Source organism: Micromys minutus (assembly GCF_963924665.1).
Source record: "Micromys minutus genome assembly, chromosome: 2".
Taxonomy (NCBI): domain Eukaryota; kingdom Metazoa; phylum Chordata; class Mammalia; order Rodentia; family Muridae; genus Micromys; species Micromys minutus.
In genome coordinates, this window is record NC_137971.1 from 96,606,170 (window position 1) to 96,633,759 (window position 27,590).

General features: G+C 42.4%; 1 protein-coding gene across 2 annotated transcripts in view; it reads right to left on the bottom strand.

Annotated features, from left to right (window-relative positions):
• Positions 1 to 27,590, bottom strand: part of INTS4 (integrator complex subunit 4) — a gene marked incomplete at its 5' end in the record, with an annotated part of 58,594 nt that overhangs the window by 9,661 nt on the left and 21,343 nt on the right. For both annotated transcript variants that reach the window (XM_080913136.1, XM_080913137.1), the window contains 11 exons: positions 960 to 1,019; positions 1,367 to 1,497; positions 2,511 to 2,591; positions 5,270 to 5,363; positions 10,965 to 11,122; positions 12,206 to 12,339; positions 13,503 to 13,618; positions 18,050 to 18,192; positions 22,420 to 22,625; positions 24,057 to 24,231; positions 25,624 to 25,695. In XM_080913136.1, the coding sequence (XP_080769262.1) occupies positions 960 to 1,019; positions 1,367 to 1,497; positions 2,511 to 2,591; positions 5,270 to 5,363; positions 10,965 to 11,122; positions 12,206 to 12,339; positions 13,503 to 13,618; positions 18,050 to 18,192; positions 22,420 to 22,625; positions 24,057 to 24,231; positions 25,624 to 25,695 (1,370 nt within the window). The remainder of the gene's footprint in view (positions 1 to 959; positions 1,020 to 1,366; positions 1,498 to 2,510; positions 2,592 to 5,269; positions 5,364 to 10,964; positions 11,123 to 12,205; positions 12,340 to 13,502; positions 13,619 to 18,049; positions 18,193 to 22,419; positions 22,626 to 24,056; positions 24,232 to 25,623; positions 25,696 to 27,590) is intronic.

Consider the following 27,590-nt stretch of genomic DNA (forward strand, 5'->3'; position numbering starts at 1 on the left):
CAACTGTTCTTAGCTGCTCAATCATCTCTCCACTCTCTAAGTATTTGTTCTTCTTTATTTCTCTCTCTATTTTTTTCCCAGAGTCTATGTAGTAATGGCTAGTCTGGTAGATGACTAGGCTGGCCTCAGATTTACAGAGATCCCCTGCCTCTGTCTCCGAAGTACCGATATTAAAAATGTGTGTCATCATGCCTGGCTTATTATTTTTTCAAGACTTATCTATTATATATAAGTACACTGTAGCTGTCTTCAGACACACCAGAAGAGGAATGAGATTCTATTACAGATGGTTGTGAACCACCATGTGGTTGCTGGGATTTGAACTCAGGTTCTCTGGAAGAGCAGTCAGTATAACCACTGAGCTATCTCTCCAGCCCCACACCTGGCTTATTACTATTTACCTACAAAATTAAAGAACAGCTGGACACGGCAGTGCACACCAATAATCAATCCTAGCACTTGGGAAGCACAGGCAGGAGGATCTGGAGTTCATGGCCAGCTTTAGCAATACAGCAGTTCAAGGCTTGCCTAGACTACTTGAGACTCTTTGTCTCAAAAAGGCAAAGGACAAAGCCAGGAACACTAGTATACCTGTAATCCTACAATTCTGAAGGCTGAGGCAGGAGGATCAAGAATTCACGGCCAGTCTGGGCAACACAGCAAGAACTTTTCTCAAGAATATTGACAACTTCTTTTTTTTTTTTTTTTTTTTTTTTTGTAGCTCAACTAAGTACAGAATCCAAATGGTTCCTGATGATTTTATTATTTAGTTGTATGCTTATTTTTAAAGCTCTAGATTCAGAATAGTTTATACACCATTAAAGAAAATGACATACTAGGGCACATTGACAACAGGTGACAAAATGGCTCAACAGCACAAGAAAGACATGTGATCTTGTTTGGTGCCAGTTATTTTCTGTATAAACAAGATAAAAAACCATGAGTTATAAAATACTCACCTCTGGAAAAAATCCACTTCCTGTAAAAATTTTTCACACATTCCAAATAAGGGATCAACTCTGTAGGAAAAAAGCAAATGTAAAAAATTGGTGACTCTGAAGGCAGGAGTGAGGACAGAAGTCCCAGGACCAGAGGTCCTGTGAGCAGAGAGTGACTGCATTCCACCGTACAACCAGACTCTAGAGACAACGGCCGGAAGCAAAGGCAGCTCTCTGGGACACAGGGACCAGGAGCAGGATCAATCTGACCCAAGCACCAACTCTGAAATATCTGAAATGGAATAAGTAGATGCATATCTCTGAGGTGACCTCCCTAACTCTCACTCATCGTTAGCCTAGAGCAAACTGTGAACACACATACCCGAATCCTCAGGAGAATGCCACCCTTCACCAGCTCGACGCCTTACCCTCGAGTAGTTCGTGCAGTTACTATAAGTTGTAGAGCTTTGGCCTGAAGCCTCATGTGATGTATGATCACAACCTGCTTATTTTCCACACCACTGTACATAAACTCCATTTTGTAGGTTTCTTCCATGATCTATAAGGAAAGAACAATTAACAATCAATAAAATATCCGGGAAAGAAAGGGCTTTCTATCCTTAACTGAGAAGCTACGGAGAGCTGATGGCTTCTGAGCAGAAATCATTTTTTCTAAGAGTATGACTTCTGGTTTGTTAATCACACTCCAGTAGGTAGTCTTACACCCAATGTAGGAAGCATGAACTCAACAGATCAGATCATTTTTAACACACACACACACACACACACACACACACACAATATAGGGAGGTAGGGTAGATTTAGGAAATGATTATAAAAACATTGTAGAGCTGGCTGTGGTGGTGCACACCTTTAATCCCAGCACTCAGAAGGCTAAGGCAGGCAGATCTGTGAGTTTGAGGCCAGCCTGGTCTACAGAGGGAGTTCCAGGACAGCCACACATGGCTACGTAGAGAAGCCCTGCCTCATCAAACAAACAAACAAAACAACCCACTGTATAAAATTATCAGAAAATAAAAATATTAAGCAAATTCAAAATCAATTTATATGTATTTTTAATGAAAAACTCACAACTGTATTAGGTCTTAATCTATCTGAAACAAATACTAATATAAATAGCATAATAAACTCTGTGTGTGTGTGTGTGTGTGTGAGATGTGTGAGATGTATGAGAGTGTGGGTACTGTATATAAGTTGCAGGAACTGAATCCAGGTTATCAGGCCAGCAGGGCAAGCTCTATGACCAGCCACCACACTGGTCACAAACTGGTAATATGCTGGAACACACAGAAATCTCAGAAACCATGCAATTCAACTGCCACATTTTATAGAGGCGCAAACCCCAAGAGACTCACACAGCCTGGTCAGGTGGAGAAGACCTGAGACATGAACCCATGTCCCCTGTCTCCAAAGCCCAGTGCTTGCACAGTCACACAGGCCTAGTTCTAACTCCTTTTACCAGAGCCTGAGTCTCAGAAGCCAGGAGACAGGTCACAGAAACCTCTGGACTGGGCAGTTCCCTGACAGAGACCTGTCTAAGAAGTCTCTCACCTGTTTTGCTGCTGCTGAGGCCAAATCACTCTGCTTTAGATACAAGGGGGCAGCCACATTCCACAGCTTCTCCTGCAAGGCCTACTCAGACAAAGGAAAGAAGAGTCAGGCGCAGCTGCCACAACACCGGGCAAACCGATTCAACACCGAGATTTGTAATTTTGCTTTGCTGTAAAAATGTTCCACACTCAGGGCTTCCTCTCCACCTCTCACTGTTTGAAGCGGGGAAAGCCTTTCCTAAGCAGAACAGTGGCTGGTGCTCAGATAGATGACAGCAGTCACAAAACCCTCACCCAAATCAGCAGGCGGGTCAGCCCTGGGGCCCTGCTCACAAGGCCTCTGCACTAACCTGAGCGCCTAAGCTGTCCTGTTCGCAGCGGAGACTCCCTCTGCACCTGTGTTCAGTGTCCTTCGATGACCCCATCACTTACCAACAAGTCAGGCAGCTTTCCTACACTCTCCTTTTTCTCAATTTCTCTACAGCCAAATTATCACCAACAGCCAAAGACTTTACTACCGACCCCTCCGTTCACCTATCCATCCAGGTCTGTGACCCAGCTTCATTCTGCTGTGGAACATGATTCTCAGGGAACTTCTTCTTTTTCTTTTTTTGTTTTCTTGCTCTTTTCTTTAGAAAGGGTATCCTTATGTAATATGTAGCCCAAGCTGGCCTCAAACTTATAATTTTCATGTCTCAGCCCCTCTAGTGCCAGGATTATAAATAAACATAATCATGCCTGATGATCAAACTCCTATTCTATTCTATTCTATTCTACTGAATTCGGCATATTAACAGTTTGACAAATGTGGTAGGATGTGTTTGTCTGTTTTGTTGTTTTTAGGTCTGTGAACCACATGTATGCCTGGTAGGGCAGAAGAGAGCAATTGATCTCCTGGAACTGGAGTTACAGATGGTCAAGAGCCACCTTGTGGGTGCTTGGGTTCCCTGGAAGAACAAGTGCTGGCCAGCATATTTAATCACTAGTGAGACTCCTGCAGGAGTGAACCAACACTCGGACACCAGAGAGGAGATGTTATCAGTGGGCTGACACCGGGTTCATTTTATTCTCTAAAGACTCCAAGCTGGGGCAGGCAAACAGATCTTGCAGAAGTGTAAGTGGCAGTTATCAGGTTGTTAAGGGAAACAACCAATTGTTTTAGATATTTCTCCAGGTCACTCTGTTCCAAGATGCAAGTGAAGTCATGCTTGGCAAGTAGGCGGTACAAGCAGTGCTTAAGTAAATCACTAAATAAGTCAATAAACCAGAACCTAACAGTTGGTCTTTTCTACCTTATTCTACTTCGGGACAGGTTCATTTCCACAGTACATACATATTCTGCACTCCAGCACATCCCGTTTGCGTTAGTAACCAACACTCCGGGTGCTCAGCAGCCACACGATTCTGGCAGCATCACACAGAACAGCAGTAGGTTCAGGATTAGGTATAACAGAAAACTGCTGAATATATACTTGTAATTATTTCTCATATAAAGCTTTTACACAGGTTGCTGTAGTAGAATGCATTATATCTTCTTTTGGAGTACATCATAGCTCAGGTTCCAGACTGAATAAGTAGTCAGCACAGCTGAGCAGTGTCTTCTCATTCTCTTCTGATATTGTGCTACATAGAAAAGTGGACTTCATTTTTGTTTCTTCAGTAAGCCAAGCTCTCATCAGCAATCCTGCCCTTTATTCCTACTGTGCTTTCCTGTCCCCAGCTGGGAATTAAGTCCAGGCTCACACATGCTAGGCAAGTGGTCTACCACTCAGCTATAACACTGCTGTTTTCAGTTTGAAGGCAGTTTCTCTAGTTATCTAGACTGGCCATGGATTTACAATCCTGCTGTTTCCGTATCTTAAACAGGTAGATCATAGGCCTGTGCCAAAATAAGTATGGGCAGTTGGCCCTTTAAGAGCAAAGAATTAGCCTTTCAACTTTGAAAAACAGAATCAGCAATTTAAGAAAACAGTATAAAAGTCTATGCAAATCTATAGCCAATGCCATTACATATGTGCTGAATAGTTTTATGTTAACTTGACACAAGCTAAAGTAATCTGAGAGGAGGGAACTTTGAGAAAAAAAACTCTGTAAGACTGGGCTATAGGGGGCTGGTGAGATGGCTTAGTGGTTAAGAGCACTGGCTCCTCGTCCAAAGGTCCTGAGTTCAATTCCCAGCACCCACATGGTGGCTCACAACCATCTGTAATGGAATCCGATGCCCTCTTCTGGCGTGCAGGTGTACATGTTGACATTGTACTCATATACTGATAGAGAGGGGGAAGGCGAGAATGAGAGAGAAAGAGACAGACTGACTAACTGGGCTTCAGGCAAGTTCGTAGAGCATTTTCTTAGTGATTGACGAGGAAGGGTCTAGCCTATTGTAGTTTCCTGGATTCCATAAAAAAGCAGGCAGAGCAAGTCAATAAGCAACACTCCTCCATGGCCTCTGCATCTGCTGTTTCCAAGTACCTGTCCTGACTTCCTTCGATGATGGGTAAAAATAAGGAAGTCCAAAGCAAACAAACCTTTAAGTTGGTTTTGGTCAGGGTATTTCATCACAGCAAGAGAAAACCTAAGATACTATATGAGTTAACATTTATTTAAATAGAATATAATGTACTGTAGACATGTGATTTGCCCATTGTTGGACAGTTTCACAGAACAAAAAGTTTTTCAACTTAGGATCTGGATCAACACTGCTGGATCAACTCAAGTTCATTCTTAGCATCAAAAATCACAAACTGGATCCAAACAAACCTTAATGAGGAGCAATTGACACTGAAGATAGGTGGCAGAAAAGTCGGCTACCCCTGCCAATTCAGACTGAAGCTCTCCAAGTCTTTGCAGATCTCTACAGTGAAAACAAAACCAGAAAACAAACACACAAAAGAAAACCAACTCAGGTCAGATATAGCAGAAAGATAAAACCACAAATTATGTAAAGGTCAAGTCACAACTGTTTAGCCATTTTATAGCTGGTAACTGTCCAAGTAACAGATGACAGCCCAGTGCTCTCTCTACCTTTTTAAAAAGCAGTTTACTCTTATATACTCACTTGTAAAACATAACTACTTGAAGTGGAAACTGGTTTGTTTGGAAAGTCCATTATGTTAAAGGATGCTTTGCAGGAGCAGACACGAGAAAGGATGTTCTGAGGCATGCACAGGTGAAGGGATGCGTGATGCAGGAGCATAAATGTACCCCAGACAGTTGGAGAGGAGCAGTGAGTACTGGTTTGGTTCGCTCTGTCTCACTACTCTTCCCTAACAGTACAAATGTATTGGTTTCCCTTACACAGTGTTGTTGATCTCCACTAGTGGGGATGCCAGAGAGAAACCTGCCCAAGAACTGCCTGTGAGGTTCCTGTGGTGGCAGCTTGCTGTTTCCAAGGCCTCACCTTAGGCAGGTTTCTTCATGACTGAACTACAACTGCTGGTTCAGGAGTGGTGTCGTCTGACTAGAACACATGCAGGCAAAACACACACACATAGAAGATAAAATATGTAAAATATATATATATACATAGATACTTAGCCATTTCCCACTTTATTACTAACTGAGCTCTGATTCTGTTCCAAAGAACGCATCCTCAAACCCATCTCTAGGTAGTAAGTTGGATCCAACTAAGCCAACTAGAACATGTCATCCTAAAGAGGACAAGATGTCTTCCTCCGTCATTGCTCTCACAGTGCCTGGAGCTCACCTACTAACACGAGTCTGGAACCCTCCTGCCTTCGCGTCTAAGAGCCAGAATTACATGCCCTGCCATTCCCGCCATTTCTTAAAAGTGGACACTGGTAGTCCAAACTCAGGTCCTGCTTAGAAAGCATTTTACCATCTGAGCCATCTCCCCAGCCCCTGCCTTGTTATTTTTCAATGGCAACATAAAAATTCTATACATAAAATTTCATAGGGAAATATACATAGGGAGGCTGAGAGTTTAGATCACTTGGAAAGCTATTTCAGGCACAGCAGATTACGTTGTACCTGGACAAAACTGTCCATTGAACTAGCGCCTCACTTTAATCTCATGCTCAGCGGGCAGCATCATAATTAACGCCGTCTCCTAGACACCTTGCTGGTAGGAAGGAGGTGCCCATAACCAAGCCCAGAGCAAACAGAGCAGTGACTGAGGAGTCCAGTCACACAGAAGGAAAGACCCTGGTTTATCCATCTCTATGAACTACAATTTTGGTGGCCAGCTGGCCTCCGCAGTTCAATTCTCCAATGTGTTTCAAGAGAAGTTCAGACCCGTTCTACTTCTGAAGCAATCACTGTCAGCAAGATCCTGCCGTTACTATTAAAAGCACACTGCCAAGCTGATCATGCACTGAGTGCCTCCAGGTCTCATGTTAGTCCACTGCCCTGGCATGTAGCAATGGTTCTCAGTTTCACAGAACAGTGACAACCCTGCCCAATTAGCTGTGAGAAACCTCGACTACTGGCAGGCAAAATGGAAACTGCTAGCCACAGGCAAAGTCCTCTGCGTTCCAACATGTCCTCCTGTGCTTCTTTATGTCAGGAAGCCTGGGTCTAGACACCCAGTGCAAGACTTTCAACGCTTTAAAGTGAGAGGCACAAGGAGCACCTTCTGTGTGCAACTGTCCTCTTGCTAGGTATTTCCTTACTTGAGTTCATTTAATCCTCACAACATGAATTATAGTTAATCTGTCTCACGGAGCACGAAATCAAAGACCAACATTACCAAGGTCACAGAATTAAAAATGGCAAAACCAGGACACAAAACCAGGTCTGTCTGACTCTAAAACCTCTTTCTTTAACTATTATCATGTAATTCCCCATTTGTTTATTTGTTATTAATTTTTTATTTGTGAAATATATAAAAATTACTGAAACAAAACAAAGAACAACTATATTGAACTGTACTTCTACAATGTGATTTGGCAGGACAAAAATGCCCCTGTCAGAAACACATCAATGATCTTTGGTTCATAAAGCCAATAAACAGCATTTTAAAAATATTAAAGCTAATTCAGGCATAGTGGCACATGCCTTTAATCCCAGAACTCAGGAGTCAGAGGCAGGTGGGTCTCTGAGTTTGAGGCTAGCCTGGTCTACAAAGCTATTTCCAAAAGAGCCAGGATTACACAGAGAAACCCTATCTCTAACAAACAAACAAACAAACTAACTAACTAACTAACTAACTAATAAATAAACCAAGCAGGCTAGTGTGGAGTGTACACTTGGGAGACAGAGGCGAGGAACAGAATTTGGGGGCAGCTTCCTTCCATAGAAAGTTTGAGACCATTCTCAGCCACATGGAAACTTGTCTCAAACTGAAAAACAAAACAAAACAAACAAACAAAAAACCCAAAAGTACAAATATATTGTGATTTTAAATAGAAAAAAAAACATGATTTACAAAATAGCCCAAATATGTTATTTTTTAATTGTTTTACATTTATTGATTATCTGGTTTTATGTGTCTCTGTTGGCATGGGTCACTATACATGTAGAATGAACACACATGTAGAGACAAGAGGACATGTTTTAGAGTCTGTGCTCTTCTACCACGTGGGTTCTAGGGATGGATCTTAGGCTGTCAGGTTGCGCAACACGCACCTTCCCTTGATGAACCATCTTGCCTGTCCTAAATTTGTTAATCTTTAAAATCACCATTAAAAATAGTTTCTTTCTTTAAAAAAGGAGCCGGGCCTGCAAGCACATTTTTAAGCTGACTTCTGTGAGTTTGAGGCCAGTCTGGTCTACACAGCGAGTTCCAGAATAGCCAGGGCTCTATAACATTCCTTGTCTCAAGAACAAAATACTCTGGATGTCCTGAAGCTCATGGCTGCACTCTCCTGCCAACCTCTTCTATGCTCTAAACATCTGGAATCTGAGCCACTCCTTTGGATTTCACATCTTGTCATGCTAGAAGCTTTAACTTTAGACGACTGTTATCTGACAGGAGGCTAAAGGGACCAAGCTTTAGTCTGTGGTGAGCTCTTTTCCTGCTTCACTTGGCTACCTTCTCATTTCCGTCACCACCTAGAGCAGTGGTTCTCAACCCCCCGGAAGCAGCCCTTCAATACACTGTGGTGGCTCCAACCATAGTTATTCTCATGGCTGTTGCTACTTCTTATCTGTAGTTTTGCTACTGTTTTGAATCACAATGTAAATATCTGTGTTTTCCAACAGTCATAGGTAGCCCTGTGAGATGGTCATTTGACCTTAAAGGGGTCATGACCCACAGACTGAGAACCACTTAGTCAGACCATCATTCTTGCTTAAGTTGTCACAATTGTTTGTAGCAAGCATTTCCAAATCCCTACAAGGTGTCCCAGACATGGTGGTGAAGACAAAGTAGCTATGCAAAGCTTAAATAAAAGAAAATTAAAATAAAATTTCCCTGAGCTCTTACTGAACTATGTCAGAATTCCCACAGGCGAGCATCTGGTAAAGGCTAAGTGTCACTGGGAAGACAATGAGGGACAGTAACTATGAGAGCAAAGCTTGGTCCATGGCATTAGCAACATCATGCGTGTCCCTGGGTGTACTCAGAGAATATTCTGTACACAAAGCTCCAACTAACACTTTTTAACAACTATAAAAATGGTAATTTTTAAAGCTGAGTGTGGTGGTATATGTGTTTAACTCTAGAACTTGGGATGCAGAGGCAGGTAGATCTCTGTGAGTTCAAGGCCAGCCTGGTCTACAAAGTAACTTGTAGGGCAGTTGGGACTATGTAGAAAAACTGTCTCAATAAATAGTAATTTTTGAGGAATTTTAGGGAAAATCATTTTTTCATGCACACACACGCTGTTTGTATATATGCACATGCACACTGGCCAGAGGGCCACCCTGGGGGTCAGTCATCTCAGTACCATCCAGCCCTGTTGAGACAGTGGGTCTTTGGCTGACCTAGGGACCTGATTGTGTCTACCTCATCAACACGGGCTTACAGGCAACACCCAGCAGTGTTATCTGATTCTGGGCATTGAGTTCAGGTTCGATTGCAAGCACTTGCCAACTGTGCCATCTCCATCCGGCCAAAGCACAGGATCATCTGCTCTAATCTCTACATGACGCTACTGCATATCCCATAGCAGAGACTTCAGAGTCAGACAAAGCTACATTCACATTCTGGTCCCGACACATCCAGCAATGTCTATAAAGCAGAGCAGGCCCTCGGGAGCTACTGCTGCACTGCTTCCTTTCCCATGTAGCCCCACTGTCTTGGTTACACTCCTTCAAATGCACTCAAGCCAGAAACATAATGCCCAGGGCACTAGAACGGAGGTCTTGCCAACTCAAAGTCTATAAGGACAATTGCCAGATGACTTGAGTTCAATCTCTAGAACCTACAAAGTGGAAAGAACCAATTCCTGCATATTATGCTTTTATTTCCACATAGGGGATGTAGTGCATGCACACACACACACACACACACAGACACACACACACACACACACACACACACACACACACACACACACACACACACTTGTTTGGCTTCTTTTTATGCATTCTGCATTTGCTTTAGTGCCAACAGGATAAACCATCAAGGACAAGCCCCAAATGTTTAATTAGATGGGAATGAAACAGGAATCAAAGCTCATTTTCCTGGGCTTAGGGCCAGAAACCTCTTTTAGTGGCCTCCAAAACCACACACTATCATGGAGAAGAAGAAAATAAAAACGAAGCTGAAGCCCACTTCACAATGCTCCCAGAGCCATGGCTGACCCACAGTGCACAAAAGCGTCAGCATGTTTGCTGTAAAAGGTTGGTCAGACAGTATTTCCATTATTGTTGGAATATTCCATTACCACGTCGTCCAGCAGAACATCTCCCTAATAGAGCCATCCTTACGTAGACACTAGTTACCTAGGATACAGGTCACTGACCCAGGCTCCTGAATGAGAAACAGAATCGTGTGACTGTTCCAGTCAACATTATGGAAAACTGGAAGATACACCTTTTGGGACCTGTCTTTCAAAGTATGAAGGTGCGGAATGAGGGCTTTTCCTTCTTCCCACAGGGAAAAGTAGAAATTGGGATAGTGGGATTGCCAGGCAGAGAGAGCACAGAAGCAGAAGACAGAAACAGGAGAAATGATCACGGAACCCTGGTGGTCTCAGCCCTGTGAGGCTAAGGAGGGTGAACTGGCTGTCTTACTAGACCAACCTTCCTCTGGGCTTCAGTCACGCAGCTAACTAAAAGTGTCTTTGTAACTCTTTCTGTTTTTGTTTTTTTTTCCCCTGAGACAGAGTTCTTCTGTAACCTTGACTGTCCTAGAACTTGCTCTTGTCAACCAGGGTGGCCTCGATCTCACAGACATCCACCTGCCTCTGCCTCCCAAGTGCTGGGACTAAAGGCACTACTCTTTGACTCATGAATATAAACAGCATTAAGAAATAATAACCTACTACAATTTCAAAGGGTAGGCTGAGCATGAGAGTGCTGGCTCTCCGGAAGTAGACAGACTGCTTACCTGATGGTGAATTCCAGCAGCTCCTGGGCCCCCTGAGGGTCTAGGTGCTGAACACTGTATACCCTCTCAAGGCTCTGCTGCAGGAACTGCTGGGAAGGATCTTCATGGGGGGTGATGTTAGAGGGGACAGCAGAGGACACCAGCTTTCTTCCTGGTAACTAAGAAAATAGTGGAACAGCAGTATTAGCAAATTCTGCAGCCCAATTTATTTGCGCGCACTCTCTCTTACACACACACACACACACACACACACACACATACGCATACACACACAGACACAGACATGGGCAGGAAGGAAGGAACACAAGGAAAAAGGCTAGGAAGGCAGGCACAAATACTGAGAATGCTAACGTGACCCACGCAATGATATGGTAGGACAAAAGAGAATATACTGTATTTGCTGAGCATAGGGACTAAGAATTAATCTGTGTGTTAGATTTATTTTTAAGACTTGTGTTTCATTTAATGAGAGATTGATAAATTTATTCCCAAATAACTTTAGAAAGCATGCTATAAAATGTTTTATATGAGGGTAATCTAGATGGAGGGCCAGTGAGATGGCTGAGTGAGTAAAGAAACTCACTGAGCCTGAGGACTTGAATTTGTCCCTGAGACATAAATAGTGGGAGAGAGACAACTCCCAAAACATGGCTTCTTGTACATATGTATGTGCCTTGGCATCATGTATCCACATACACAGACACAATCAGAGTAGAGAACTGACTCCCACTAGCCGACCTCCATCCACATGCAAGTCACAGCACATGCAAACCTCCTCTATACACAAATACACTAACTAAATAACTGTAAAGTAATAACATCACAAGTTTACCTATAGTAATCTATTGCTAAAGAGTCTAATACTATATAACTAGGAATCAGACACGCTGGTATAAATTGACAGGCAGGTGTCCTCAATTGTATATTCAGCACAAAGACAGAGAGAGGGAGGGTGGGGAGGAGGAGTGTGGGGGGGGGACGTGAGCACAGGAAGTCAAGCACACCAGCACTACTGCAATCCCAGTAGTGTGGAGACAGAGGCAAAGGGATTGCAAGTTCAAGGCCAGCCCAGATAACACAGTAAGACCTTGTCTCAAAATAAAAATGTTTGAAGTACAGAATAAAAAAGATAAAAAAGGAATGGGTGAATAGATGGAGTTCCATAGACTATACAGCCTGCTTAGTGCTATTTAATAACCACAGGGCACCAAAAATCAGCAAACCAAAGTCTTTCAACATACCCTCAAGGCAGGAACAAGATGTGAAAGGCTGTCTCGGAGGTAGGCATAGTGTCTGAGGGTGTGGTCTGAGAACAGTGCTGGCATAGTAGGACAGGTTTTAGCAGCATTGAAGATAAGAACTAAAACTGCAATGTCTGATACGTAAGAGGGTTAAGTGAACTTAAAATACAGAAGATTAAGGTTTGCCTATATAACCTGTTACCTCACTTCCCGTTCCCCAAGTTCCCATTCAAGAACCACAATTTGCAGATAATCACAACACTGCAAAACCAGGGCTGGAGCCCAGTTGTTGAGTGCGGCCCTGAGTGCAATCCTCAGAACGGGGGCATCCCACGTCACACACAGGGGCATGCCTGTAACCTCAGGGAATAGCACTCAGGAGGATAAGGAAGTCAGGCTCAAGGCCAAAGTGGGTGACACAACAAACAAACCCAACACACTGTGAGGGTGAACAGGACTAAGGGAGAATGCTACGGTCTCCTTGCACTCAGTGTTTGGATGACTGTTTAATGATCCCAACACTCACGCTGCATCTGGATCTACATATGGAGCAAAAGGAACCTAGGGAGCGTGAGGATGCTCTGGTGTGAGTGTTGTCCACCTCTGGGTAGCACCTCCCTCAGCTGCAGGTCAGAGTGAGCACGGCTCAGGCACTGGAAAGGATGTAAGCCTTAGAACCAGACGGGTTAAGCTTTAAAGGCAGATCTATATGAGCTTTTCTTTCTTTCTTTGTTGTGGTGTAGCAGGAGGGAGGGAGCCTTGTCTACAGTACTCAAGCCCATCCATGCCCTCTACCACAGCTTCATTTGCAGCCTCTTCCCCAACCTTAAAAACTAAACAAATGAACAAAAAGACCCATTTTCACAATGTGTCTTAGATGTACGCCAGGCTTGCCTCAACAGCATCCCACAGGTGTATGGCATAACATCTGGCTGCAAATCTGATTTTTTTTTCCTTGAGTGACTTAAAACTCAATTTTGTCTTAAAAAAAAAGAAAAAGAAAATCCCCCTTCTCCCTCCTTCCCCTCCCAAGGTTGTGTGGCAAGTCATAATAAATTATACAAAATATATAGTGAGTATGTGCAATGTATGAAGTGTAGATAAAAGGTAGTAATGTCTGTTGCTATTAAGCAAAGATGACATTACTATAGAAACAACAGAAGCTGGGAATAGCCACCAGAGTCCCTCTGGTGCTACAGCACCAAAAGAAAGGCATTTTAAGTAAAATGCAGTCCACCCATGAGTGCACCGCTCTCCGCTAAGACAGCAGGGCCCCTCTGAACTAAGCAGAAGATACAAGCTGGGTCATCCATGTCTGGTTCAGCAGTATCAAAAAATGGGTGAGTGCTCAAGAGCTCGGGCACCAAAGGAAGCACCAGGGTCGGATGCCGGCTTCCCAGAAACTTCAGGCACCTGAAACAAACAAACGGAACCACATCAGTAGGTTAACAAGTGCTTCAACAAGTGCAGGAACTCTATCAGAAAGCCTGTGTGGTGTGGAGATTCGTAATTATCCACTTTCCACAACACTACAACTTCAGGTAAGTCAGCTCATTCATGTAGAAATGGCTACCATGCAATTAGAAGAGCTCAAATGCAGATTACTGGTTGGTTCTTTGTTTTATATAAATTCACTGTCGCTGTCCTCAGACACACCAGAAGAGGGCATCAGGTCCCATTACAGATGGTCGAGAGCCACCATGTGGCTGCTGGAAATTGAACTCTGGACTTCTGCAAGGGCAGCCAGTGCTCTAACCACTGAACAGTCTTTCCAGCCCCGGATTATTAGTTGCTTAACAACAGCCAGTTCCTCTATCTTCGTTGCCAAGAAAACCGAGTCCTTGGGTACCAAAAAGTGCTGAGAAAGGACGGCCAGTCCAAGGGTAAAGTTACTATTGGTTCAGCCCACTCCAGTATTCACATCACTTCCAGCAGCTGATTTGCTCGCACTCAAGTAACTCAATTGTGGCAAATGGAGCAAGAGAAGCAAGTATGCTGGGGAGATGCTCAGTAATGACTTTCTAAGCACATAAAAAGAAACGCATGAAGGGAGCATCCCTTCCTTTGGGTTTTTAGATGCTATCTTATGAAGCAACCATCTTGAAGCTATGATGTGAAAACCAAGTGAAGTTATCAACCAGAACTCTCACTCTGACAAGCTGGTGTATCCTGAAACAAATTTATCATGTATTGTTATGTAAAAATTAGATTTATTAAAGATGACTTGAGCTAGATTTTTTTAAAACTTGTAGTCAAAATAAAACAACTGATGTCCTAGGGGATGTCCTGAAACTATGTAGTCTTGAGCAGGTTGTTTATAAAATGGGATTTAAATGAGAAAAAGAAGAGCAAAGTACTCAGGAGTGTTATTAGTCAGAACCCAGTGATAATTAGCTATTAGAGTGAAAGCGAGGGCTTTTCCACGCTTTACAAAACTACACAAACAAGGCAAGTTTGTTTCTGAAGTTCTGGGTTAGAAGTGTAAATAGCTTGAAGCCTGTGGACAGAAGCCCTGAGCACACATGCAAATGTCAAAACACAAAACTGGACAGCTTGTGCCTGCAACCCCAGCACTTAGCCGACTGAAGTGGGCTGATTCCTGGGAACCTGCTGGCCAGATAGTCAAGGTAACAAGCTCTGGATTCTTAAGGCCTGGTCTCAAACAATAAAAGGCCTGGAGAGATGGCTCGCTGGCTAAGAACACTGGCTGCTCTCCCAGATGATGCAGATTTTAATTCCAGCCCCCACATGGCACCTTACAACCATCTGCGATTCCAGTTCCAAGGGTTTTAAGGCTCTCTTCTAGTCTCCAAGGGCATCAGCCATGCAAGTGGTACACAGATACACGTGCAGACAAAACACATAAAACAATTTTTACAAATTAAAAAAGTGCTACCCAACATGATTCTCCCTCTCCCTGTTAAGAGCATTTGTCTTACAAAGGCCCTGCTTTGAGTACAAGCACCCACACTGTGGTTCACAACCATCTGTAACTCTAGTTCCAGGGGATCTGACACCCTCTTCGACCTCCTTGGGCACCAAAAATACACAAGATGCATATAAACACATATAAGCAAAACCCTCCCACACATAAAATAAAATAAATAGCCTAAAAAACCAAAAAACTTTCCAGTGAACGTTTATTTAAAACAAAACAAAACAAAAACAGGAAAGTACTTCTCCCAACTGGATATTTTCCTTCTTTTGTTTTTTGAGGCAAGGCCTCTCTGCATAGCCCAGCCACCTGGGACTTGCTCTGCACCAGGCTGGCTTCTGCCTTCCGACTGCTGCACTAACGGTGTGCACCCTCGCCCAGCCACTTCCTCTCACCCTTTGCCCACTCTGCCTCCAGGCGCCGTTTGGCTTCATTTTCTCTCCTTATATTCAGAACTCTGGTAGGTCTGCATTTAAGCAATTAAACAGGTTTTCTGGAGATCTACATTGCAGATCCTCTCTAAAACTAGATTCATTTCTAAATGTTTTTTTTTTTTTTTAAGTATCTTGTCCAACCTTCTTATCTATGTATTCCCACCTCTCTCTCCTCTGCTAGCTGAGACTGGACTCCATGTGCTAAGCCATTTCTTTATTTAACATTTATTTTTATGAGCACCCTGTCGCTGTCGTCAGACACACCAGAAGAGGGCATCACATCCCATTACAGATGGTTGTGAGCCACCATGTGGCTGCTGGGAATTGAACTCAGGACCTCTGGAAGAGCAGTCGGTGCTCTTAACCACTGAGCCATCTCTCCAGCCTGATCTAAGTCATTTCTAAATCTCCTAACACAGGACCTAACATGGGGATAGCATTATAACAAGTGCTCAGTAAACATTGAGGAATGAACTAGACACAGAAACAGTTCCCTCTAATCCCACCATCTGGAAGGCAGAGGTAGATGTAACTATATGAGTTTGAGGATAGCCTGGTCTACACAGCAAGTTCCATGCCAGCCAAGGCTACATAGAGAAACCCTGTCTCAAAAAAAAAAAAAAAAAAAACAAATAACCACGTCTACATCTTTGCACTTAGTGTAACAATTTAAGAACACACGTCTGATTGTTCCTTTATTCATTTTGTCATATTTCTAATATTTCTAAAGAATGAAAAGGCTTAAGTGATTATTAAAATAAGTAACTTCAAAATATTTTGAAGCACTGTAAGGATAACACTTTTTCTCCTATTTTCTTTTATACCTACAACCACCCAATCAATAGAACTGTATGTGTTAAGTATGTATGTATGTATGTATGTATGTATGTATGTATGTATGTATGTATGCATGTGTACACACACACACACACACTATAGAAGATCAAACAACCATTAACATTTTTATTTTATATTTTATTTCCAAAATTTATTTGTTCTCATGTGTATGGGTGTTTTGTCCACCACATGCAGGAAGGGACCTTGGAGGCCACAGGAGGACCTCAGCTACCCTAGGACTGGAGAGAGCCACTATGTGAGTACTGGGAATAGGAGCCAGGGCCCACGGAAGAACAGCAAGTGCTCTCAATTGCTGAGCTAGAGCTTCAGCACCTACACAGCTTCACAATCACACCTTCGATGAAAGGAGAATTAGTCCTGTGTGTCTCTACAGTTACTATAGAGCTGAAGTCACCATTGTACATGCACACCCCAAACGACCAACAGTATTCCTTAAAGACAATCAACATACGTGTATTGAATTGAGCTGAAATAGACTGCACAGACATGAAGAAATAGCAAAACAGAAAAGTAGGTGTCAAAAATGTGATCTATGACCAGTGAAATAGCTCAGAAGAAACTCACTGCCAAGAGTAACAACCCAAGTTCAAACCCTGGGACTTACACTGTAGAGGAAGAGAACTGACTCCTACAAGCTGTCCTTCAGCCTCTACGTACCCACCACGGTACACACATACATGCATGCATGCATAAACAATGAATAAACAAATTTAATTTTTAAAATGTGATCCAAAGCAATACTCCACAGGCATTTTTAGCTTGTATCTACCAAGGAGCTGTGGATATGTCTGGGTGGTAGACTGCTTGCCTACCATGTGGCAAAGCAAAAGTTCCATACCATCTGTCTCAATCCTGATGTCAACAGGGGTAGATATAGACAGATACGTGCACATATCTTCCAGCACCCAATTTAACCCACAGGTATTTTACTAATAATGCTCTGTAAACTAGGGTAGCCTTGAGCTCAGAGACCCACCCTGATGCCTGTGCTGGGATTTAGGGTGTGTGCTACCACCCCTAGTTTAACAGTTTTTCTTTTAACATGATTTCTCCCCTTTGGAATGACTTCATCAGAGTCAATGAAATATGTAAAATACTAAAACACATTTTACATTACATGTATACAGGTGGTTCTTTTTCCCGCCCTTCCTCCTCCCCCAGGTAGTTCTTCAAATAGAGGTTCATAGACAGTGTTAATAGTTTGCTGACATGGGTAAAGTTGGGTGGGAAACTGAATGAGATTTCCTATCTGTAAACCAAATGCTAACTCTACCTCTAAACTTGATGATGGTTATAATGCTGTACAGTGTGGAAAAGAAACAAAGGCACTGTATGAGAAAAGAGAAACCTAAGACTCATCTCTAAAGCCCGAAGACTTGAGAGTCCACACAGGACAGGTACATGGTATTTATGAGGTAGGTGGGTGGGAACATCTAACTAATATGCAATATTCATTTTAGGAATCTGATTCTTGGAATCTGAGTTTGGAAAAGGTGAACCCAGGCTCTAAATTAAAGTTGAAACTAGGGCTATACCTAGTCTAGGATGATCCACCAAATAATGTGCATTGTACAGTTTTCTTTGGATGAGACTTAGTAATGAGGTAAGTGCTCTTACTTCCATATGGAGTCCCTGTCAGTAGGGTACTTAGTTAGGTTTTTTAGTAGCTCCACCAGTGCAAGATGAATCCCTTCTTTCGTTGAGACATTAGTACAGCACAAGAGTTCATGAAGAGCCTCTCTAATATCCCTGGAGGAATCCTTTTTCAGAAGAGAAAAAAGAAAGGTAATAATTAGCAATAGTGACTCATGTTCCATATATCATCCCCTTCTCCACGACTACTTTTCCATCTAGGGTATGCATATGAAAAAGGTATTTAGAAATCTGCTAGCTAAAATTCCTGAGAAAGACCTCATTTCATTGATCTAAGAAGAGGCCTTACCTCCTTCTATTCTCTCTCTCCCTTTCCTGTTTTTATTTTGTTTATTTGTTTTTTGAGACAAGGTTTCATTCACTATATAGCTTTGCTTGGCCTAGAGTGTCATGTACACCTGGCTAGCTCCCAATTAAAAGAAAGCACCATCTCACCTGGCTTTTCTTTTCTTTTCTTTCTTTTCTTTTTTTTTTTTTTTCTTTTTTTTTTGAGGCAGGGTCTGAAGCAGTCAACTTGAACTATGTCGCTGAGGACATGAGGATAGCCCTGAACTCCCGATGCTCCTGCCTCCACTTCCCAACCACTGCTATACAGCTCTGTCCCCCCATGCCCAGCCCGTTTTGCTCTTTAACCTTCCTTCTCCCGTGTCCGAAACTTTTCCCTCAATGTCCACGATATCAGAGGCTCCTATAATGATGAAGAGAGCAGGCTGTTCTGCTGTGGGACACACTGCAGTCCCAGCACTTGGGACAGGCAGAAGGATTACAATTTGAGGAAAGCATAAACACATAAAAGACCCACACATACACAAGAGGAGGGGAACAGCTTAAAAAATGAAAGACCACTAGGATGAGTCAGTATTTTATAATCAAAAGGATCAAAACCATAAAGGCCTTAGAGTAGAATGCTTAAAAACAGCATGGAAGTCTGTGCTGTCAGACAAACAAACCAATGATATGTGGACTGTGTGAGGTCCCCACTCTCTCCAGCACGGTGTCACAGCAGTCATTTGTCTTCCTTAGAATTCAAATTACAAATGTGCCACATTCCCACTCACAATGGAGCTACATCTCTGCTCTTCTGCCTGCAATGTCCTTCCACCTCACACTGGATAATTCTTGCTACACTAGCCCCTAGTTCCTTCTTGTTTGAGTTCAACTTTAGATTCTACAGACCCTGACTGCTGTACTCCCTGACCCTACAGAACCAAGTTCCCCTGACGGACTCTTACAGTAACTCACTCATACTGTGTGCTTATTTTATTTCACTACTGTGCCTTTCTAATAAGGTTTCTGCAAGGTTCATGGGAATAGAATCATGGCTTTCACCCACTATCACAACGTTTCCTACAGCAGATATGCTGAAGACAAACATGTAAAAGGAAAGACCAAAGAAAGGACTGACAGCTTACTCAGATCTGTCTGACTCCAAACCCTGCCACTTAGCCATAAATAATGCTTTCTGTATGAATGAATCTCCATTGCTGACTATGGAAACTATAGTGATGTCCTGGAGAAATAATGTTCAAACTAGCAAAAAAAAATAATTTCTGTGTTTCTTAAGTATTATACAATTGCCAGTTATATAGTTAGCTTGTACAGATTTTGTTTTAGGAAATATTGGCTAAGCATTCACTATAACTAAATCACTAGATTGAAAAATAACATAATAAGAGTCATCACACAGTGACTCTACTTATAGTTAATGATCTCATCAGGGAGATAAAACAAACAGACAAACCTGATAGACATGATAAAGGAAGAAAAATAAAGAGGAAACATAAGACTAGTATTTAATATGCATCAAATGGTTGACAGAATAGAACAATCTGATATAAATTTCAAAAAGGTTTCAAGAATGAGAAATGCTGAAAGACAGGCAAGTCCACATCAATTCTCTCCACAAAATCCTTCAACAATGTTCCATAAAGCTTAGAAAATTCAGTGGCCTACAAGTCACTTGTCCCCTGAAGACTACTTCTGAGATCTCCCCTTTCTCACTTGCTGCACTGGGTCTGAAATTCTTCCTGTGTTGACCCTTAGCCTTTCCAGAAACAGTTCTTTACCTGTCTGGAAAGCATGGCTGCTCAGCCCTTTAAGCAGCATGACTAACTGGATAGCGTACCATAGCGTCTGTCACATGTCTAGACAGTTTAGCTTATGCACAAGATCTGTCACCATCTGAAATGTTACCTTTCTGGAGACTATAGTTATGCTCAGTGAGACTGGGTATCTGTTCTTGACACAATATTTCCAATCCACTGACAATACTTGATGAGTAAACAATTCCTCTAGGTAGGACAGTATCTCAGCATAGTCCAAAAAGGAATCCCAGCTGGAAGGATTAGCTGGCTAAGGTTCAAAGCAAAGGCAGTAACACAGTAAATGTAAGGGAGCTGTGATCAGCAGAGTGGAAAACAGTTTATATGTCTGAATGCCTGGGATACGGAGGAGCTTATCCACTGCAGAGAGAAACAGAAAGCCACTGAGTGAACAGTGGCAGTTTTCTATGCAGAGGGGAAAACTACAGGGAAGGCATGAAGACACAGAAATGATTATAGGATAAAACCCAAGGTCAGGAACCGTGGTACAGAAAATGAAAATGACAGGCAGATGGGCCGGGTCTGTAATCCCATCACTGAGGAGACGGAAGGAGGACAGTCTTGGGTTTAAGGCCAGCCTAGGATACAGTGAGTTCTAACCAGTGTGAGGCACTGTCTAAAAAACAAAACAAACTAAAAAGGAGAGAGACTACCTATGACAAATAAGACACACAGCCTAAATATGCCTTCTTAGAATCATAAATTTATTTACAAATAAAGATGTGACTTCAGGAAAATGTTTAAAAGACATGTTCTGGAACTCGGTCCTCAGGAAAAGTGATAGAGACCTTTTAAAAGCACTCTGTTTTCTAAAGGATGAAGCAGGAGGGCTGGAGAGATGGCTCAGTGCTTAAGAGCACTGGCTGCTCTTTCAGAGGACCTGATTCAATTGCCAGCACCCACATGGCAGCTCACAACTGTAACTCCAGTTTCTGGGGATCCAATATCCTCACAAAGACACACATGCACATAAAAGATAAATTGTTCATCTTAAGAGGAAAAAAATAGAGCTGTGTACTGGCTGGTTTTGTGTCAACTTGACATAAGCTGGAGTTATCACAGAGAAAGAAGCCTCAGTTGAGGAAATGCCTCCATGAGATCCAGCTGTAAGGAATTTTCTCAACTAGTGATCAAGGAGGGAGGGCCCAGCCTATTGTGGGTGGTGCCATCCCTGGGTTGGTAGACCTGGGTTCTATAAGAAAGCAGGCTGAGCAAGCCTGGGGAAGCAAGACAGTAAGTAACATCCCTCCATGGCCTCTGCATCAGCTCCTGCTTCCTGACCTGCTTGAGTTCCAGTCCTGACTTCCTCTGGTGATAAACAGAGATATGGAAGTGTAAGCTGAATAAACCCTTTCCTCCCCAACTTGCTTCTTGGTCATGATATTTTGTGCAAGAATAGAAACCCTGACTAAGACAAGCAGGAATCTGAAATAATTATGCTAATCGTGAGATATCAAATCTGTTCTTCCTTTGATGGGTGTAGGTAAGGGGCTGACGACCGACCCCATTTTTTTTAACAGTGAGAAGCCAATGTCAATACCTGCAAGTGAATCCAGACACTTCGGAAAAATAACCAAAGAACATGAGTTCTACAGCCTAGGAAGCGAGACTTTGTATGACACCAAGCAACCACTTAATTAACTATGTGACCTCAGACAAATTCTTTTTCTATAAAACCACAAGGTGGTAAGAACTGAAATTTAAGATTCTTTCCTGCTACAGCACCTAAATGCAATAAAAAGGAAGGTGGAAAAGAATTCTTCACTATGTATTCGCAACTGTATCTACAGCACCGCCCCACCCTCTCTCAGATCTTCAACTGTATGCTACCACTGCTGTGAACACCTTTGAACTCCGGGGTGTCTTGTGCTTGCTAACCTCTGGTTCTTTAGAAACTACTCACACTGTTTCCCTTCTACCTAGTCAATGGTACCACTTCCTTCTTAAAGATAAATGCTTCACTATGTCTCCTTTTCTCCAAGTGTCCTCACAGTGTGTTTTCTGTCTCCTTGACTCAGCCGGTTCAAGTTAGACATTCTTTTTATTTTCTTCCCTGGTCACAACCATAGCAAGCTCATTCATATTTCCCACTAATGTCCAGCTCCATTCTGGAGGGGACTATGGTAAGATGGCAGAACTGTGCTGTCTGATGGACTGACCAGTGCTCAAAACAAAACCTGTTTTTAAGGGGGGACAGTAATGATGAAGAAATGACCAGCTAGAAACACTCACCTCTAACACAGCCAGGACAGTATCAAGCTGATCTTCTCGGAGGGTGATATTGTTAGAGATTTTTCTCATGGTATGTATGGACTGCAGACGCACTTCCTCAATTTCATCATTGAACATGTCAACTAGGAAGTCAAGGCACTTTTCAGCAAAAGAAGGCGACGACTGGGCGAGCATACACAGCGCCTCCACAGCAGCGATTCGAACCTCTGAAATGTGTAAAACGAAACAAAAACACAAATTAAACTGAACACTACTTAAGAACCATCAAAAATGGATTCCTTCTCACTCAGGCCATTTTCCCTCTCTACTCTTCTCTCAGATTACAGATTCTCCTGGTAGCATCTCCTTCCTGTTCCCATTACACTGATTCTTAATGTGGGCCTTTTGTCCCAAGGGCTAAGGACCTCATTTTATCCACATGGGTGTGATAAAGTAACGCAGCTCCCTAAATTTACTGAATTTCTTGACAATGGTGTTGCCTTATCTCAGCATCCAACTACACAATAATAAATTACATGTCAGGTGTTAAATAACTTACCACTATCAAGACTGAACAAGGACCTGTCACCCCAGGCAGGCCTCACACTATGTGTGCTTAATGGACATGCTGCTCCTACGAAGACAGGCCTCAGAGCAGACCGCAGTGATCTCTTCACCAATTCATGCCTGCTAGGCAGTAACAGGTAAACTGAGCTTCAACCTAAACTCCCTACTGAACTTATCTAGGTTCAAACAACACAGAGAGAAGGGAAGGGAAAGGGGAAAGAAGGAAGAAACTTCTCACAGCAAACCCATCGGTGGCGGGAAGGGGATGCAGAGGGACACCGTAGAAAACTCCAGGGTCATAAAACATACATGGAACCAGAAAAGCTTCCAGGAAATAACTGGGCAGGTGTGGTGATGCATACCTTCCATCCCCGCACTGAGGAGGCAGGGGAAGGGAGAGCTCTGAGTTCAAGACTGACCTAGTCTATAGAGCAAGTTCTAGGCCAACCAGGGATATACATCAAGACTCCATTAGACAGACAACAGACAGACAGACAGGTAGGTAGGTAGATAGACAGATAGATAGATAATATGACACAACACTTTACACAAAGGCCAAAGGAAGATAGAAGAAAGACTTTCTGGTTACAAACACTTGAATTTAAATCTTGCTATCTGAGTAACTAAATTAGTATTATTAACATGAATTTTTATTACTAAGTGCTTGCTACAAATAGATCATGTATTCCATGCCAAGTACTGTATGTGTACAGAATCTCACCTAATTTTTATAACTCAGAAAAATGCTTATTATCATCATCCCACTTCATGGAAATGCTGAAATGTGAATTTAACCACTGCACTACTCTTTGGACCTTTCCTCTCCTTTACAGCAGGTACTTTACACAGTCATTACAAGGCTAAAGGAAAAGTTGCACTTGTTTGTGTGACATGACTAACAGAGAGACAAGGGCCCTGGCACACGTGCCAAGGTGAAGGGCAGTGCAGAGTCAGCGCTTTCCTGCTAGCTCTTCTGTGGGTTCTGGAGCTCTGGGCGCTCCGCTGTCCTTTACCTGCTGGTCTGGCAGGGGCAGGGGACGCACACAAAGCAAAGCACATGGGGACTACTGACATCACAAAGCCGTACTTACCGTACATTTCATCTTCCAACCCGTGAACAAAGGCTCCACACGCTCCTGACTCTATCAAGTTCACGGCCCCTGTATCTACTTCTTCCTTGGGAGCATCATCTCCCCATTTCCTGCCACTGGAAAACTCCCCTGAACTGTAAAGTTCCTTGGCACGCTCATGTGCGGTGCGTTTCCTCTGTTGAAGATGACAACAATTACTACTTGCAAGAGAACACTGAGGCGTACCTAAAACACAGAGCAAGTAAGCAGCAAAGCTGCTCTTGAAGACAACTTGGCAGCTGAGAGCAGACAAATGCAAATCCAACTTAAAGTGAGACACAAGTTTCACAAGTCTATAATAGCTTCCAAGTAACCTAGACAGCAGTGACTGGACTGCTGTGCTTGTCATGGAGCACAGGAAAAGGAGAGGCTGAGGGGCAACTGAGCAGTGCCTCTTCAAATACTGTCTCAACAGAAAAGATACCCATCGTTAGAGCAGTCTTGCCAGTGGTGGTGACATCCTAAATAAGGAACTGCCACTCTGCCTCATAGTAATTCTTAAACATCTTAGAAGCGAGCCAATGACGGTCACTTCAGAAGCATCAATGGATCAGTGTCAGTCTACAGGGACGTGAATCCTGCACCACGGCCTGCACCTTGCAATGTGTCTAGGAAAGTTGCTCATCTCCCCTCATTCACCACACATCCTTCCTTACTCCCCTAGCCTACCAAAAACTTAATACCAACTCAATCCAAGGAACGCTGCACAGCTGTTTATAACATGCACATACTAACCCGGAACATTTCTGATTCATCTTATGGAAACTCAAAAGAGGAAAGGTCACAAAGGACACAAGAGAACATCCTTTCCATGATTTCCAGTGGTGAAAAGTCAAGAGAATCTATGAGCCTAGCACAGTGAAAAGGCTAAAGGGTGAGAGCACACGCACCTAACAGTGTATACAGTCACTAAAGACACTAAGTGTATACTTACAGCTCAGAGTTTAAGAAGCTACAGAACATATCAAAATTGCTAAAGCTATTGGAACTGTAAGTAAGCAATTTTCTCCCATGTTTATAAAAATTCAGTAACAGTAACTTATAAGCTTATATTTATAAACTCAGGTACTGACAATGAGTGCACACATTACTTTAGGTCATACTTCACTTGCCAACCACATGAAAGAGCATCACAGTCAATATCTAAGGCGTTCCCCCAAAGCGGCTGCGTGCTGTTCAGACAAGGGGGTCACTCTTCCACTCATTCATTATGGGAACTACTAAAAAGGGCTTCCAACATGTCAACATGTCACACAAAATACCAGACTGCCATAGTTTATAAGGGACAGAAAGTAAATCCTACCTCTTGTTTAAGACAACTTTTGCAAAGTGTTTTATTACAGAATAAAATTCATGAATTAGCTTGTAATTTGGTTCAAGTTACTATAATTTTGAATTAAAATGTAATCTAATAACCTACATTAATGTAACGTATGTGTAGACTGTTTAATTAAACCAACACAGCCCAACATATAGTTATACTGACGTTGATTATAGAAACCCAGTATAAACAAAGAAGTCAAGTTACCCTCAGATCTGACATCAGCTTCTTGTCAAGTGTCTGCTCCAGGAAATGAGAACTGACTTGCTCCATGGAGCCCTGTAAAAAGAGAGAATCCAGAATGTATTAAACAACTTCTGTGATTCAAACATCACCTTAACACTCAAAGTTTAAAAGCAAATGCATAAACGTAACATTATTCTTTTTGTTGTTGCTGTTAAAACAATGAACTTTATTGGGGTTACTTACAGAATTGGGAAAGTGGTTGCTTACTGGAGCCAAAGGTAGTCAAAGACAGCTGCCATTATGTAACGCTAAACCAGCATGAGAACTAGCTTATGAAATCCACATACCCAGAGCACACTGCAAACTTGTAGGTGTACCTACAGATTAAAGACCATCCTATCTCGGTGGCTCAGGTAGTAAAAGCCTCTTTTAAGCAGCATGAGTGACTTGAGTTTATTTGTGGAAGCTAAGCAGAGTGAATCCTGTCAGATTTAGATAGTTTTTGGAGCTATTTTGAGGTGTATTGTGTCCTCTCTCTCCCCCCGAACATAATATTTTTATTAATTATTTAGGAACTTGATCACATTTGCTTCCCACTCCTCACACATCCATCTTCCCACCTTTATGTCCCACCCCCATAAAAAAAAAACAACACACCAAATCCAATTTGTATTGCCCATATACTCACTAGACTATAGTAAAACTCTCAGTGGTGAGCCCCTTAAAGATGACTGAGTCTTTCCCCACCCCACTTAAGTCCTACCCCACATTATCAACTTCATAATCTTCAATATTGATAGCTAAGATATCTGTAAATTCTAAATCATCAGGGATATATTATTAAACTAAAAATACCAACAATACAGTAGAAGAAATACCTCTTACAGGTAGAACTTACTCTATTCCATACATACCATTCTGAGAGCTTTATACATATTTCAACCCACTTAACTCTTACTATGAAGTTAACACCATCATTAGTCCTATTTTATGCATGGGGGAATATAAAAATATTAAATAACATAGTAATAAAATCCAGAACTGAAATAAAAACTTGGGCTCCAAGAACCTTTCTTTTAGCCACCCCTCATCATCTTTTTCCATTTTTCCCTTCCTTTAAGAAATTTATTTAATCTTCCTTCTTTTTTTTAATCTTTTTTTTTTATACTCCAGTTTTTATCCCCTCCTGGTCCACCCTCTGACTGCTCCACATCCTATACCTCCTCCTGACCCTGTCTCCACGAGGATATCCTCACTTCCCCCACCCCACCAGACCTGCCCACTCCCTGGGGCTTTCCAGTCTCTTGAGGGTTAGGTGCATCTTCTTTGACTGAACCCTGACCCTGAAGTCCTCTGCTGTATATGTGTGCTTGGGGCCTCCTATTGGCCAGTGATGCTGCCTGTTGTTGGCCCAGTGTTTGAGAACTCTTGGGAGGGTTGGGGGTGTCAAGGTCTCATATAGCCCAGGCGAGAACTCACTATCCCCCTAAACTGGTCTTGAACTACTATTATCTATTTTTCCACCCCTGATCAAGCCATTCCTTCTTATTCTATTCTTTCCATCCATTTATTTATTTGTATTAATGGATTAATAAGTATTTACATAACAATAATTATATTATATGCGTACAACTTTCAGGAACAGGAATACAAAATAAAAAGACCAAGACTTCATTGTGGTATGAAAGGTTACAACATACATTTATAAAGGATGCTACAGAAACTAAGAGAATAAATAGCATGAGGTACAGGTTAAGTACCTCTGGTTAGGGACTGGGAACTCACAGTCAAACACATGAAGAGAACACGCCATGTGGAAAAGACTAATGGCTTTATGAACAGAACAGAGGTCAAGGGAACCAAAAGTGAGATAGAAGGACAGGGATCATACTGTAAATAAACAGTTGTGTTACCCGGGAGTAAGGAGTCTATCTAGTAAAAAAGGATTAGATAATTGCTATAAAGCATTTAATTTAAGGCAAGGGGCA